Source organism: Mesoplodon mirus (genome assembly GCF_964341445.2).
Source record: "Mesoplodon mirus genome assembly, chromosome: 4".
Classification (NCBI taxonomy): domain Eukaryota; kingdom Metazoa; phylum Chordata; class Mammalia; order Artiodactyla; family Ziphiidae; genus Mesoplodon; species Mesoplodon mirus.
This window is the reverse complement of record NC_138979.1, coordinates 7217425-7231142: the sequence shown is the minus strand read 5'-3', so window position 1 is coordinate 7231142 and position 13718 is coordinate 7217425. Positions and strand designations below refer to the sequence as shown.

General features: G+C 44.7%; 1 protein-coding gene across 2 annotated transcripts in view; it reads right to left on the bottom strand.

Annotated features, from left to right (window-relative positions):
• Nucleotides 1-13718, bottom strand: part of NMT2 (N-myristoyltransferase 2) — a 60357-nt gene that overhangs the window by 22024 nt on the left and 24615 nt on the right. For both annotated transcript variants that reach the window (XM_082618245.1, XM_082618246.1), the window contains exons 2-4: nucleotides 8069-8204; nucleotides 2947-3091; nucleotides 73-191 (exon numbers count right to left, since the gene is read on the bottom strand). In XM_082618245.1, coding sequence (XP_082474371.1) covers nucleotides 73-191; nucleotides 2947-3091; nucleotides 8069-8204 — 400 coding nt within the window. The remainder of the gene's footprint in view (nucleotides 1-72; nucleotides 192-2946; nucleotides 3092-8068; nucleotides 8205-13718) is intronic.

The following is a 13718-nucleotide window of genomic DNA, read 5'->3' as shown; positions in this document are numbered from 1 at the left end:
CCTGTGATGCTTGGGACCAACGCAGAAGCAACCCACGCCAAGTCGGGGACCAAGGTCAAGGGTTTTACTCACCACTTCGGCGTTACCCAAATCTAAAGTGTCCCACATAAAACCCTGCGGCAGGGAATACGGTTCTTGACGCACGTTTTCTTTATCAGCTTCAATTGCGCCATGAGATGTTATTACTTCATCTGGGACGGGGAGGAGGGGATAAATAAAGACAAAAAGAGAGATGATTCAATTACAGAGTGTCCCGAGGATCCAAAATGGTCAGTTACAGGAAACAAAAGCGTGCTTAGGGCTCTTGAGCTCCACATAATCCTTAAAAGTACTGTATCGTTTCAGCTGCTGCCAGCGTGAAGCAGGGTGGTTACGCAGGGTGGAGGGTAACTGCTAGTGGACCAGTTACAGGAGAAATCCTCTGTCATCCACTGGCAAACTGGACATTACGAAACAATGGTGACTTCTCAGTCCGAACTCCTAGATTACAGATTAATCACAGCACAACTGCCGGCGACACAGGCTTGATATGACCGCCTTAGAGATGTTTTCTGTTTAATTGCTTTTTCAACAAATGGGGGCAAGGGCTGCAGTGACGTGACCCCTCCCAGGAAAATTCAAAATTAATCTCAGGACTGTTTACTTCTGTCTGGGCTGCTGGCAGCACAGTTCAAGCCATCAGTGTCTCCAGCGATTTCCACAAAGGCGCCCTTTCCCACTTCTTCCTCCGGAGCTTCCCAGTGAGGCTGGGATAAAATCCAGGCCCTTGACCGGGGCCACTGCTTGCCTGGCCACCGTCGACACTTGCCTGGCCACCGTCGACACACCCAGCCCTGCCCTCAGGGCTTCGGGCCCAGTGCCCTCCCTTGGACTGGGCCTCTGCCCAGAAGGCCCGTCCCCTGTCTTTCACACGGCTGGCCACTGGCATTTTTTCAGCTATAACCTTACACATAATGTCCTCACAGCATCCTCCCCGACTAAAGCTTCTTCCTACGTGGAGTATGTCCTCCCCGCCAGCCCACCATTTATCCTACTTTCCCACCACTGTTTCCCAGGTCTGCACCCCAGTGCCTGGCATTTAGTGGTAGACACTCAATAAATATCTGCTGAATAAATGAGCTTCAGGTACAGTTATTACCGTCACAGACCTTTTCACAGGGGGGAAGTCACAGGGTTTGTACCAGCCCCAAGGGGGTTCTTCTTCTCTATTTCCTAATCCCTAACTCTGCACGTTCACCTTATCTCCACTCCACCAGCTCATCCCCAAGTGAATACCTCAGGCTCCAGGGTCAACCCTAGGAGCCAGATTCCCAGCTGTTCCCCTGGGGTTCCTTGGGAGTTGCTCAGGACTTGGCTGATCCACACACCACCACCAGGGGCCCACCCCACGCAAGCAGCTCCAAGCAGCTGGGTGTGTTTGACTGAACTGGGACATGGCTCTGGAGAGAAAGGAAGAGGCAGCGTCTCCCTGACTTTCAAACGTTCTCCCCGACCTCAGGCTCCCTCTTCCGCCATTAACCTGGTGTTGCCTTAACTGAGATATGTAAAGAACATTCTAGGAACCCGAGAACACGGCAGGGATTTAGGGGAGGGGCCGAAACGAGGTGAGCGGCAGGGCAATCTTCCCAGAGAGGTGCGCTGGGGTGAGGTGCCAGCTGGAAGAGAATTTCCTCCCCTGGGCACTGACCCAAAAGTCCCCAGCAGAATTTAGCCAAACCCAATACATTCAGATCAATAAATCTACACTCCTGTAGCTAATGGTCACTCAACTCAATGTCATTTAAAATCCAGTAAATTCATTCTAGAGGGTCTTCCTCCACTACCAAATAATTTCTAGAGCCTGAAAGAAAAAAAATCAAGCAAAGATCATTGCTTTCTTCTTTCTTTTATGCTCTGAAGCTCATGATTTTGAAGCTGCTTGGCGGGGGCATGGGTGGAAAAGGAATGGTCACTTTAAAAAAGTTTGAAACCCATTATTTGAAGGCACAGAGAAGGACTGTTCCTTGCTTTATATTTGTTAAAGCTGATTATGTGTACATAACTGGGCTAATAAGAGTTTGGGATGGCAATGAATACCTTCTATTATACAGATTTTGGAACCGGAACTATCAAGGAAGAAAAATATGGAAATAATATATGGAAATATGTATCTTCATATAAACATATGATAAAGCAGCAGGTTTAGCTTGTAATACATTGAAAAACATTTTTATGGCATTTATATCATCTTTTTCTGGCATAATGTGAAAGAGTAACAATGAAATTATTAAGTTTCTTTATTAATTATTAAATTATTAATTTAATAATTATTAAATTATTAAGTTTACAGAACCTTAAGTGGTAAAAGTTTAAGTGAAATGTGATGGAGCAAGCCGGGCACTGAGGGAAAGAGGCCTATTACAGATTTCTACACGACCCAGAGCACTTATGAAGGCCTTCACGGGGTATCCCAATTCGCTTATTATACTGGAACGTTATCACATTAATAATTAACAACATGGGTGAGTGTTCAGAATCCTATTGTTAAACAGAGCAAAATTTTCCATTTCAGTAAGATTTAATAGGAAAAATTTTCTGTGTCTTTTGGGATAACTGAGGTGTGAGATTGCTAAAAATTTATGCAGAAGAAAAACCACTCCATGAGGATCAGAACCAAAAAACTGGGGGTGGGCGAGACCCCTTTTATACATATATTTAATACATGAATGTTTGAAGTGTGGGGAAATTAGATTTTTTTATAGGGACAGGAGTTAGATTAAAATTGTTGGTACTGAAAGCCAATGTCACCACCCAACACTTATTTTAAGAAGAAAAATATGACTTTTGTATAAATTTCAAATCTGTGGTCTAAAACAAATCATATACATGAAGTAAAGTCTCTTTTGTGTTTTTTTGTTTTTTGTTAACCCAGCTTTGTTTTGGGGGGGAAAAGGCAGAAAAGCTTACTTAGTTTGGGTACCGGCTGTGTGTCCCAAAACTGGTATCTGTGTTTGGCAGCCTCATCAATGTTCCTGGCGGGGCCCTGGCATGCGGATAACAGCTCCATTGCCCTCTGGATATCCTGCAACTTCTGCATTGGAATGGTGGGATTCTACAACAGCAAAGACACACAGACACAAAATATGAGGAAGCTGCCTGCCACTGCTCCCAAACCTGGGGCAGGTCCACGTGCACCTGCACTGGAGACTATACGGCGTTCGCTGGAAAAACGCACAGTCCTCCTCTAAGCCTGGCCCTTGGGCTCAAGTATGCTAACGGATTAGAATATAAGCAAACGTATTAGATTGAAGGCAACAACAGTCCTATGGCTTCAATGGGACTCTGACAGTCTGGGAACTCTCAAGTAAACCGAACCACTCTCTGCTTCCATTTCCCACCCATCTGCAAAGGGTCCTCGGTCCTCACCATTAATTACTCATGTGGGCGGAGCAGCAGAGAGGGGCGCCGTGCGACGCAAATGTTACTCTCATACAGCAGCCAGTCAAGACTCCAGCCTTGGCTTCACTGTTCGGGTTAATGCTGGGGTGGGGGACGACAACGTGGGGACAAGGGAAATAACCTGTAGAACTGAAACCAGGCAGACAAGGGAAATTTTAGTTCATAAAAAGAAAGAAAGAAATCTGAACTTAGTGCTGGGCTGGGAAGGAAGTTCATCAAGAAAGGACTCTCTAAGGATGCCTCCTCCTGGACCACACCCCGCCCTCGCCCAATCCTGAGGCTCCTCCAGAGGCCACGAGGATGAGCAGTTTCCTCTATGAACTCAGATCTTCTGCAACCATAAAAGCCTTTTCTCCCCAACCCAAGTGGTGGAAGCAACCTCCCTTTTAAGTAATACATATCCTCAGTGTATAAAACTGACAATGCCTTTAAATACTAAAGTTCCTTCCTCAAAACCAATATTCTTGTCATCTCTGAAGATCCCACAGCTCTTTTTTTTTTTTTTTTGGGAAATCCCTCATGGAAAATGAGACTATAATTGAAATGAGCAAGTGCCATGTAGGACTGAATATGGAAATCAGTGAGGTTTTTTCCAACACATGAAGTTATTGATTAGTTTTAGAATTTTGATGCCATACAAAGAATGCTCTTCACTGTGGGTTCAGAATTGGTTAGAAGGAGTCTCAGAGTCTTCGGTTTCCCTGTATGTCAACACCATGGGCACCAAGGAAAGGTACCATCGACCCTCAATGGTTTATTAACAGCAGCTCTGGACTTCTGTTCCGTTTTGACTCTGAAGTCTGTGGTCTGGAGCAAATCTTTGAATCTGGGAAGCTTGCTTGTTTGACCCAGTACAGAACAGGGTTTACTTAATACAGACCATCCTGTGGTGGCTTTACTCACTGGGTTCCCTTAAGATTCTTGTCCCTAAAATGATTCCAAGAAACAAAGTGCTGGAGTCTAACCCAGAGGTAGGTTAAAGTCTTAATGTCTCCTCTTGGAAGTCTAACAGCATCACCCAGGACTGCCACAAATTCTGTAAGCCGTTCATCTTATATTTTGATTGAGGTCTGAATCATCAGGTTCATGTATATCAATTACACATACTAATTTAACAAAATAATTTTGTTGTTCTAATTTACTGTATTTTTATATTTCTCTTGTTTGGGCCTCTTTTGAACCTCCCACACAAAAGTAACTGATTTCTAGCAAAATGAAATTTACATTCACTTGAACCCCCAACAGTGCAATCAACTAGGAGATCTGCAACTTACATAGGGTGAGAGCACAGCGTATTTCAGCTAGTAAGGCTTGAACATGTACCCGTTTATCTTAAAATAGGCCAAGTAGAACCCAGTCTTACAAAAATATACCTACAGTATCTGCATCGCATTTGCCATGGTAACCCTTCTTTCCTGCTATCTGAGTTAAATCCTCTAACAGGACTATATCAAACTCCAACCCTTTTGTAACAAACATGTATCAGCATCTTTGTTCCAAAGGAGCCAATGATGGTACCCCGTCTGCATGAAGAAGCCTTCAGAGTGGTTTCTGCCTTGGCAGGTTAACCAGCAGTCTTTACATGAAATCACCATTCATGAAATAGTCATATTCCAACGCTCACTATTAAATGCTTTCGTTTTTTATTGAAGTTAGGTTGAGTCACAATATTATATTAGCTTCAGGTGTACAATATAGTGAGTCAATTTTATTTATTTATTTATTTATTTATTTTTTGCGGTACGTGGGCCTCTCACTGCTGTGGCTTCTCCCGTTGCGGAGCACAGGCTCCGGACGCGCAGGCTCAGCAGCCATGGCTCACGGGCCCAGCCGCTCCGTGGCACGTGGGATCCTCCCGGACCGGGGCACGAACCCGTGTCCCCTGCATCGGCAGGCGGACTCTCAACCACTGCGCCACCAGGGAAGCCCCGTGAGTCAATATCTTTATAGCTGACACTCAAAGTAGATTCAAGTAAGTACAACTTTCAAATCCATAGTGACAGAGCAGTAAGGAAAACTCAGCTATGATATTCTTAAACCTATCCAATCACCTACCAGAGCAGCACCACATGGGGTGTTTGGAAAGGTGAGAATGTGTACTGACCCCGCATTAGCCTCCCACTATCATATTCTGGTGTAAGAGTCAGACACGCCTCTTTTCCTCCATATCTGCTCCTTGGGAAATACTAAACACCAACTGTACTCTTTGCCCATTATTTTCCAATTTAATACCTTGGAAAAAACGTTCAAGTCCTTCATCACTAAGAAGTGTACAAGAACCCAAATATCATTTTATTTTGGTTCTTGAGCGTAGACCGCAATATTCTCTAAACTGAAGAATCTCTAAAGGTCACTGTAAATGACGGTGTTATGTACAGCTGACATCAATTTCAGGGAAAGGAGCCGCAGTTTTTAAAATGCGGTGAAAAGCCCACATTAAAACAATTTTGACTTAGTCTTCATGAAAAAAGAAAAGAATTTCTCTACCATATCATGGTAGCAGTTCCTCCTGCCTTGCTTGGCTGTAGTTTCTTTTTCTTCTTCTTTTTTTTAAATTCCAACCACCCACTCATTTTATTTTTTAATTTTAAAAAATGTATTGAAGTATAGTTGATTTACAATGCCGTGTTAATTCCTGCTGTACAGCAAAGTGACTCAGTTACACATATATGTATTTTTTTCATATTCTTTTCCATTGTGGTTTGTCACAGGATATTGAATATAGTTTCCTGCGCTATACAGTAGGACTTTGTTGTTTATCCATCCTACATATACTAGTTTGCCTCTGCTAATCCCAAATTCCCATTCTGTAGTTTCTTATAAGTGACCAGAGGCAGGGGAAGGGCCCTAAATCACCAGGGGTACAGGGCTGGGCAGCAGCTGATGGTGATGACAGAAAGAATAAGGAGATGGTCACAACTGCATGTAAATAACACCACATTTGTCTGCTGAAGCAACGACGAGAAATGGAAAAGATATCTTGCCAGCTTACGGTGCACCTTATATGAGTTACTTTGGAACTTATGTCTGTGGATAGACTATTTATTACCAGAGAAGCAAGTTGAAAAGCTAGTGAGGGAAACTGCACTTTCTTCTCACCCCACAAAGCCAATCAGGGAAAAATTGGGGCAAGGAATTTTCCTTCTCAGTGATTCCTGGTCCTTATGTGTAAAACAGGGAACAACGACAACAAAACTACCTGCAAGACTCACTCGACGTCGTAAGATGTAAAGTTTGTGCAAGAAAAAAACCTGAGACCCCACAAAACTGGCGTAACGGTAACAACTGCCATGTATACACTGTGCTTCACAGCAGAGGTCCCACCCTCCAGGGCCACGGACTGGCACCGGTCCGTGGCCTGTCAGGAATCGGGCTGCACAGCAGGAGGTGAGTGGCGCGTGAGTGAGAGAAGCTTCATCTGTATTTACAGCCGCTCCCCATCGCTCGCGTTACCGCCTGAGCTCCGCCTCCTGTCAGCATTATGGCGAGTTGTATAATTATTTTATTATATATTACAATGTAATAATAATAGAAATCAAGTGCACAATAAATGTAATGCGCTTGAATCATCCCAAAACCATCCCCCCCGCCCTGGTTCGTGGAAAAACTGTCTTCCACGAAACCGGTCCCTGGTGCCGAAAAGGTTGGGAACCGCTGCTTTACATGGTATAAAAACCACATTATAAAGATGGTCTGATTGTGACCTCATTAACAGCCTATGAGCTGGGGAGGAGGCATGTCCCCAAGGTGCAGATGAAATGAGCTTAAGGAGGGGCAGAGCCTGGCAAAGGCTCACAGCTTGAGAGCTTTGGGGCAGGACCGAGCTCCTACCATGACACCACGCACTGCCCAACTTACTTGGAGCTACAACAATCAGATAACCTCTGCTTTGTTATACTTCTAACTCTACCCCTTTTCGCTGTGAGCTTCTGGCATCGAGGGCTCTGTTTCCTTGGGCCCAGCACACAAGGTCTCTGTTCACAGCTAGGATGATGGGTGGCCCCAGGGAAGTGGCGCCTGGCATCGGCATCTCCAGAAGCATACAAAGGTGCAGGGCCCAGCAGGACCACTTCTGGTTTGGTCCAAAATGGGTTACTTCCTACCCTTGGCAATAGAATTAAGAATGGCCACTGCAGACTGGTCCAAGGCAAAGTCAACGTGAGACTTAGCCATGGTTGCTCCTGCTGAAACCTGCTGCCAGATGGTGCTGTGCTATTCAGGTAATTAGACACCCAGAAAAATGAAAATGTGAATATCTTCTGAACAAAAGGGAATCAAATATTAAGCGTAACTACAAAAAAAAAAAACCCCAAAAAACAGAAACAAAAACCTAACAACGTCACCGTGAGACTTTCTTCTATGACTACAACCTATGTACTAATTCACTGAGAAAGGGGGGATCTGGGCAGAATACACACACACACAGAAGCCCAGCATGGACCTCTTAGTTTTCTGGGTGCCAACGTCAGTTCTGGGAAGGCTGTAAATACCCTGCTGTGACCACACAGTACACAGTCATGGCAACACCCTAACTACACCTCTGACCCAACAGGGCACTCGCCTAAGCTGCCCGGACCCGCTTTCACACACATGGGACACCACGGAGGTTAAAATAAAACATGGTTCTCACTTTTGAAGGCGGCTGAATTTTAATCTCCTGGGAATCAGACGCCGAGTCTGACTTGGTGCCTCCGGAATTCGGTTTCTCCTTTTTTCTCTTCTGTTTCTTCTTTTTCTTTTTGGCACCCAAATCACCTCCAGGACTTCTGTTAGGAAATTCACAGGGTTTGTAAAAGCAAAAACAGGTCATTATGTAAAATCTGAATTGCATGAAATTAATCATTTAGGAAAAACACATGTTATACAAAGGAGGGAAAAACTACGTTAGGATGTGCAATATTCTGATTGATAAAAATATATACATTTTCTGATGACCAAAATATACATTTTTCATCTATATTTGGTCTTGATCCATGGTTCCTGGGTCACAGCTTCCAAAACCCTTGGAGTTTCCTAAGACTAGAACTTCAAGGTGTCCCTTATGTCATGTTAAGGAGGTCACTTCTGGAAGCACCTAAGGATGGGGGCAGGTCACCAGGGGAGCCAACCCTGTGATTAGAGGGTTGGAATTTTCAATCCCACCTCCCTGACCTCCGGGAGGGGAGAGGGGCTGGAGGTTGAATCAAACACCAATGGCCAATGATGTAACCAATCATGCCTATGTAAGGAAGCCTCCATAAAACCCCAAAAGGATGGGGGTTCAGAGAGCTTCCAGGTTGGTGATTTCTCTCCATGTGGAGATTTGGGGACAGTGGCACCTGGAGAGGACATGGAAGCTCTGCGCCCCTTCCCCACACCTTGCCCTGTGCATCTCTTCCATCTGGCTGTTCCTGAGTTACATCCTTTTACAATAAACAGGTGATCTAGAAAGTAAATGTTTCTCTGAGTTCTGTGAGCTGCTCTAACAAATTGACCGAATCTAAGGAAGGGGGTCTTAGGAACCTCCAATCTGGAGCCCAGTCAGAAGCACATGTGATAACCTGGGTTTATGCCTTGGAGGGGTCGGGGGGGGCAGTCTCGTGGGACTGAGCCCCTAACCTGTGGGATCTGATGCTGTCTGTGCGTAGACGGTGTCAGAACTGAGATGAATTTCAGGACACCCAGCTGGCGTCTGAGAATTGCTTGGTGCTGTGTGGGAACCCTCCACCCCTACCTCCCCACTGGAACTGGGTCCAGGAACCCAGAAGAATATTAGTCTACGCTCAGTCATCCTGCAGCGTGCTTAGATGTCATTGAAGCAGGAAAACTGTAGCAATAAACTCTATTTTATCACCAAAGTCAAATAGCTTTCACAGGTATCACTGCTCCACTAACTTACTTTTAAATCAGCCTTTCCAGGGAGAGATACATGTCGTAAAATATTCCATTATAAACATCTCTTGGGCACAACAAACCACTAATCTTGACACAAGAGAACCAAAGAAAGGGCATCTCTGCAGGGGGTGGCATTTTTCCTGATAAAGATTTTTATTAGAAGGATTAACAATAAAAAAAACTCTACAAGAAAAAAAAAGTTCACTGGTAAAACATTTCTGTTTGGAACCCTTGTCATATTAGAGCTGTAATCTTCTGAAACAGAAAAAGAGACACAAGGAGATTTAAAATTTCCCTTTCTTTGGGCCTACTCTCCCACAGTATTCTCAGAAGTTAAATTCAAATTTTGAGTCAGAGATTATTATTGCATTATCCCCTGATGCAGGGAAAAGTGATGGAAATAAGCAATTCTGTTCTATTGTTCTTTTTTTTTTTTTTTGCGGTACACAGGTCTCTCACCATTGTGGCCTCTCCCGTTGTGGAGCACAGGCTCCGGACGCACAGGCTCAGCGGCCATGGCTCACAGGCCCAGCCGCTCCGCGGCATGTGGGATCTTCCCGGACCGGGGCACAAATCCGTGTCCCCTGAATCGGCAGGCAGACTCTCAACCACTGCGCCACCAGTGAAGCCCCCTGTACTATTGTTCTTAATTAGCTCTATCTGTTCCTATTTTCTTTCTTGAATTTTTACCTAATTATCAAATACATATTCATTATATAAGACACAAATGTCATTAATTAACAGCCTTATAACACGGTCCCTGAAAGGCAGCCAATAGTTCGTCCGGTATAAATTCTTCTAAAATGGTCTTTCTTCTCTAAGCATGCCTTCGTTTTTACTACGAGTAAGTTTTCAACAAAAACTGAATCTTAAACACACTATTTTGAACCTTGGCTCTTTTTCTCCTTCCACTTAACGAATGTGTCTTGGATTTCTTTCTTTCCATGTCAGGATATATTGAGCTACCTCACTTCTTTTTGGCAACTGGGTAGCATTCCATTGTGTCAGTGTATCATATTGTATGTAACCATTCCTATAGAAAATATGCTGCTGCACAAAAATATTCTGGTTCTTACATCTTGGTGCATTCATGCTACTATGTCCAGAGGTGGAAATGTGAGGTCACAGGGCATGCACAGTTTTAGTTTTAGTAGATAGTTAAGCCTGCTTTACTAAATACTATTCTAGTTTCCACTATACCAACAGTAAATCAGTTTCTGGTTCTGAATACAAGGAGCTTGAAGTCACCACTCCATCCCAGCAGACTGAAAAATCAACAGTTCTTCTGAGATCCCTAAAGGAGGGAGGCAAGGACACAGGACAAACTGCTGCCCCCAAGATTGGAGAGACAGCTTCTGGGAGCAGAGACTCACGCGTAGAAACCTCCATGGGAGTCAGCGCTCAGGCAGGAACCCCTGGACCGCAATTCACAGAGCCCTGGAGGCTACATGTGGACAAGACCCAGAGTTACGAGCCCAGTCACAGGGGTCTCCCACGCTTTTGTGAGTTTTACCCCCAGGAGCACAGTCAGGTTCCCACAGTAGAGAGCAGAGAAAAATCCCCTCGTGCTTCTGGTAGAGGGAGGGGAAGAGGAATCATTTCTGAAATAGGCCAGACGTTCTGTGCTTCTTAACAAGGCCTGTCCTCAGCAGAAACTAGTCAACCAGAGCCTAAGCAGCTGGGCTATGGTCAGAGTTTAACTAATCTGGGGAAAAGAAATACCTGGCTCCAGCCCCCGTTGGCCATCCTGTTCACATTTGTGAGCTCACGGTCCAGAGGCACAGGCTCACTAAAAGACTGAGGCCGGATCACAGGACCCTGCAATGCCTCCCGCCCCACACGCCTCACCACCGCATGACCAAAGGCCTCCTTACAGCAGTTCCTTTCACCCAGGACATCATGTCTGGCTATCAAGAAAAAACTACAAGGCATTCCAAAAGGCCAAAAACGTGGTTGGAAAAGATACAGCAAGTATCAGAGCCAGACATGGCAGGGGCGGTGGAATGATCAGGCTTGGGATTCGAAACAACTATGACTAATATGCTAAGGGCTCAAATGGACAAAGCAGACAGCATGTGAGAACAGACGGGCGATGTAAGCAGAGATGGAAATCCTAAGAAAGAACCGAGAAGAGTCAAAAACGCTGCGACAGAAATGAAGAATGTCTTTGATGGGCTTATTGGTGGACTGGATGTGGCTGAGGCATGAATCTCTGAGCTTGAGGATACAGCAGTGGAAACCTCAGAGACCCCCCTAAACCTGAAAAGCAAAGAGAACAAAGACGGAAAAAAACAGAACAGAATATCCGAGGACTGTGGGAAAACTACAGAGAGTATAACATACGTGTAATGGGAGAACCAGAAGGAGAAGAGAGGAAGAAATGGAAGAAATACTTGAAACAATAATGACTGGTGCTAACCCACAGGTCCAAGAAGCTCAGAGAACACCAAACAGGATGTGTGCCCAACATGCCCCAAAAATGGCACCTTGGCGAATCGTTTTCAAACTACAGAAAATCAAAGCTGAAAGGATCCAGAGAGGAAAAATTACCTTACCTGTAGAAGAACGAAGGACCAAACAGTAAATGAGAACAGCAATTTCCCTACATCTTTGCCAGCACTGAAATATAACCATTCTTTTTCATACCTGACAATCTGATAGGTAGAAAAAAATTTCACTGTAGATTTAATGTTCCTTTAGTTAACTAGGGGTGAGGCTACATATCTTTTTTTAAAAATAAATTTATTTATTTTATTTATTTATTTTTGGCTGCGTTGGGTCTTTGTTGCTGTGCGTGGGCTTTCTCTAGTTGTGTGAGCCAGGGCTACTCTTCACTGCAGTGCAAGGGCTTCTCACTGCAGTGGCTTCTCTTGTTGCGGAGCACAGGCTCTAGGCGCGCAGGCTTCAGTAGTTGTGGCACGTAGGCTCAGTAGTTGTGGCTCGTGGGCTCTAGGGCGCAGGCTCAGCAGTTGTGGTGCACAGGCTTAGTTGCTCCGCGGCATGTGGGATCTTTCCGGACCAGGGATTGAACCCGTGTCCCCGGCATTGGCAGGCAGATTCTCAACCACTGTGCCACCAGGGAAGCCCTACATATCTTTTTATATGTTTACAGACCATTTATATTTTTCCACGAATAGCTCATTCATATTCTTTTTCCATTAGCCATCTTAAAAAACAATGATTTGTAGGTGCCCTTTATAAAAGCATGGATAGAACTTGTCATTTATTAAGAATTTTTACTTTGGGCACTTTAATCTCATTTAATCCTCACAACAGCCCTATGAGAGATACTACCCTCTGCTTATATTCCATTGCCTAGTTTGTTGTCTGTTGTTTAGACTGTAAATACTTTACACAGTCTAGTTTTCAGCATTCCACTTAATTTATGGTATTTTTTCCTGTTACAGACACTTATAAATTTTATGGGGTCTAATACTTAAAATTTTTCCCTTGTGGCTTTTTGGCTTTTAAATCTTGCTTAGAAAGTCTTCCCAATTCCAAAATTACATAAGTATCCTTCTGTAACTTTTTCTCTTTTACCTTTTGACTTCTGGGGGAAAATATTTAGCTTTCTAATTCATTTGGAATAAAGTGCGTAGAATGTGAAGTCCTGTATTCCTACTTTTCAAAAATACGTTTCAAATACAAGAAAGCCCCATTATAACATAGCTTGTTATTACAGGGGTCACACTGTAGCGCCCAAAGACTAACAAGCAGATATAATAAGAGAGGCGGAAGTGCCTACGCATTGCATACAATTGCATGGCAAGGTCTTGTTGCCAGACGTCGCTCCAGGTGCAAGCAGTTTCGAAACATGTCTGCCAATTCTTTGATGCTTCTCCCATCGAGAGGTAGGGGTCTCTTTCCTTCCTCTTGAGTCTGGGCAGGCTTGTCACTTGCTCGTAATGCAGTGTAAGTGACACTACATGACTTCTGAGACTAGGTCACAAAAGACCACGCACTTTGCACATGGCTCCTTTGGGATGCTCAAGCCTGGGGGCAGCCAGGAGCCACGTAAGAGGTCTGACTGCGCTGAGACCACCCACCACAGCCACGGGAGGGAGCCCTCATGAATACCCAGCGTGGTCAAGTCTGCAGAAGACTCCAGCCCAAGGCAACATCTGTCTATAAGTGCATAAGAGACCCTCGATAAGGAACTGCCTTTCCCAGCCTCCTCACCCACCGGATCTGCAAGCCTGATAAAGCAACGTTGTTTTGTGTCACCAGGCCTGTAATCGTGTTGCATGCAGCAATAAAAACTCAGCCGGATACGTGGGGTGTCAAAGTGGAGGGCTGCTGTAAACCCGAAACACACGGCCCTGGCTTTCAGACCAGGTGGATAGAGCCTGTGGCGACTGTAAGCAGAAGCCTGATGGTCTCAAGGAGGCTGGTGGTGAGGGCTTGGG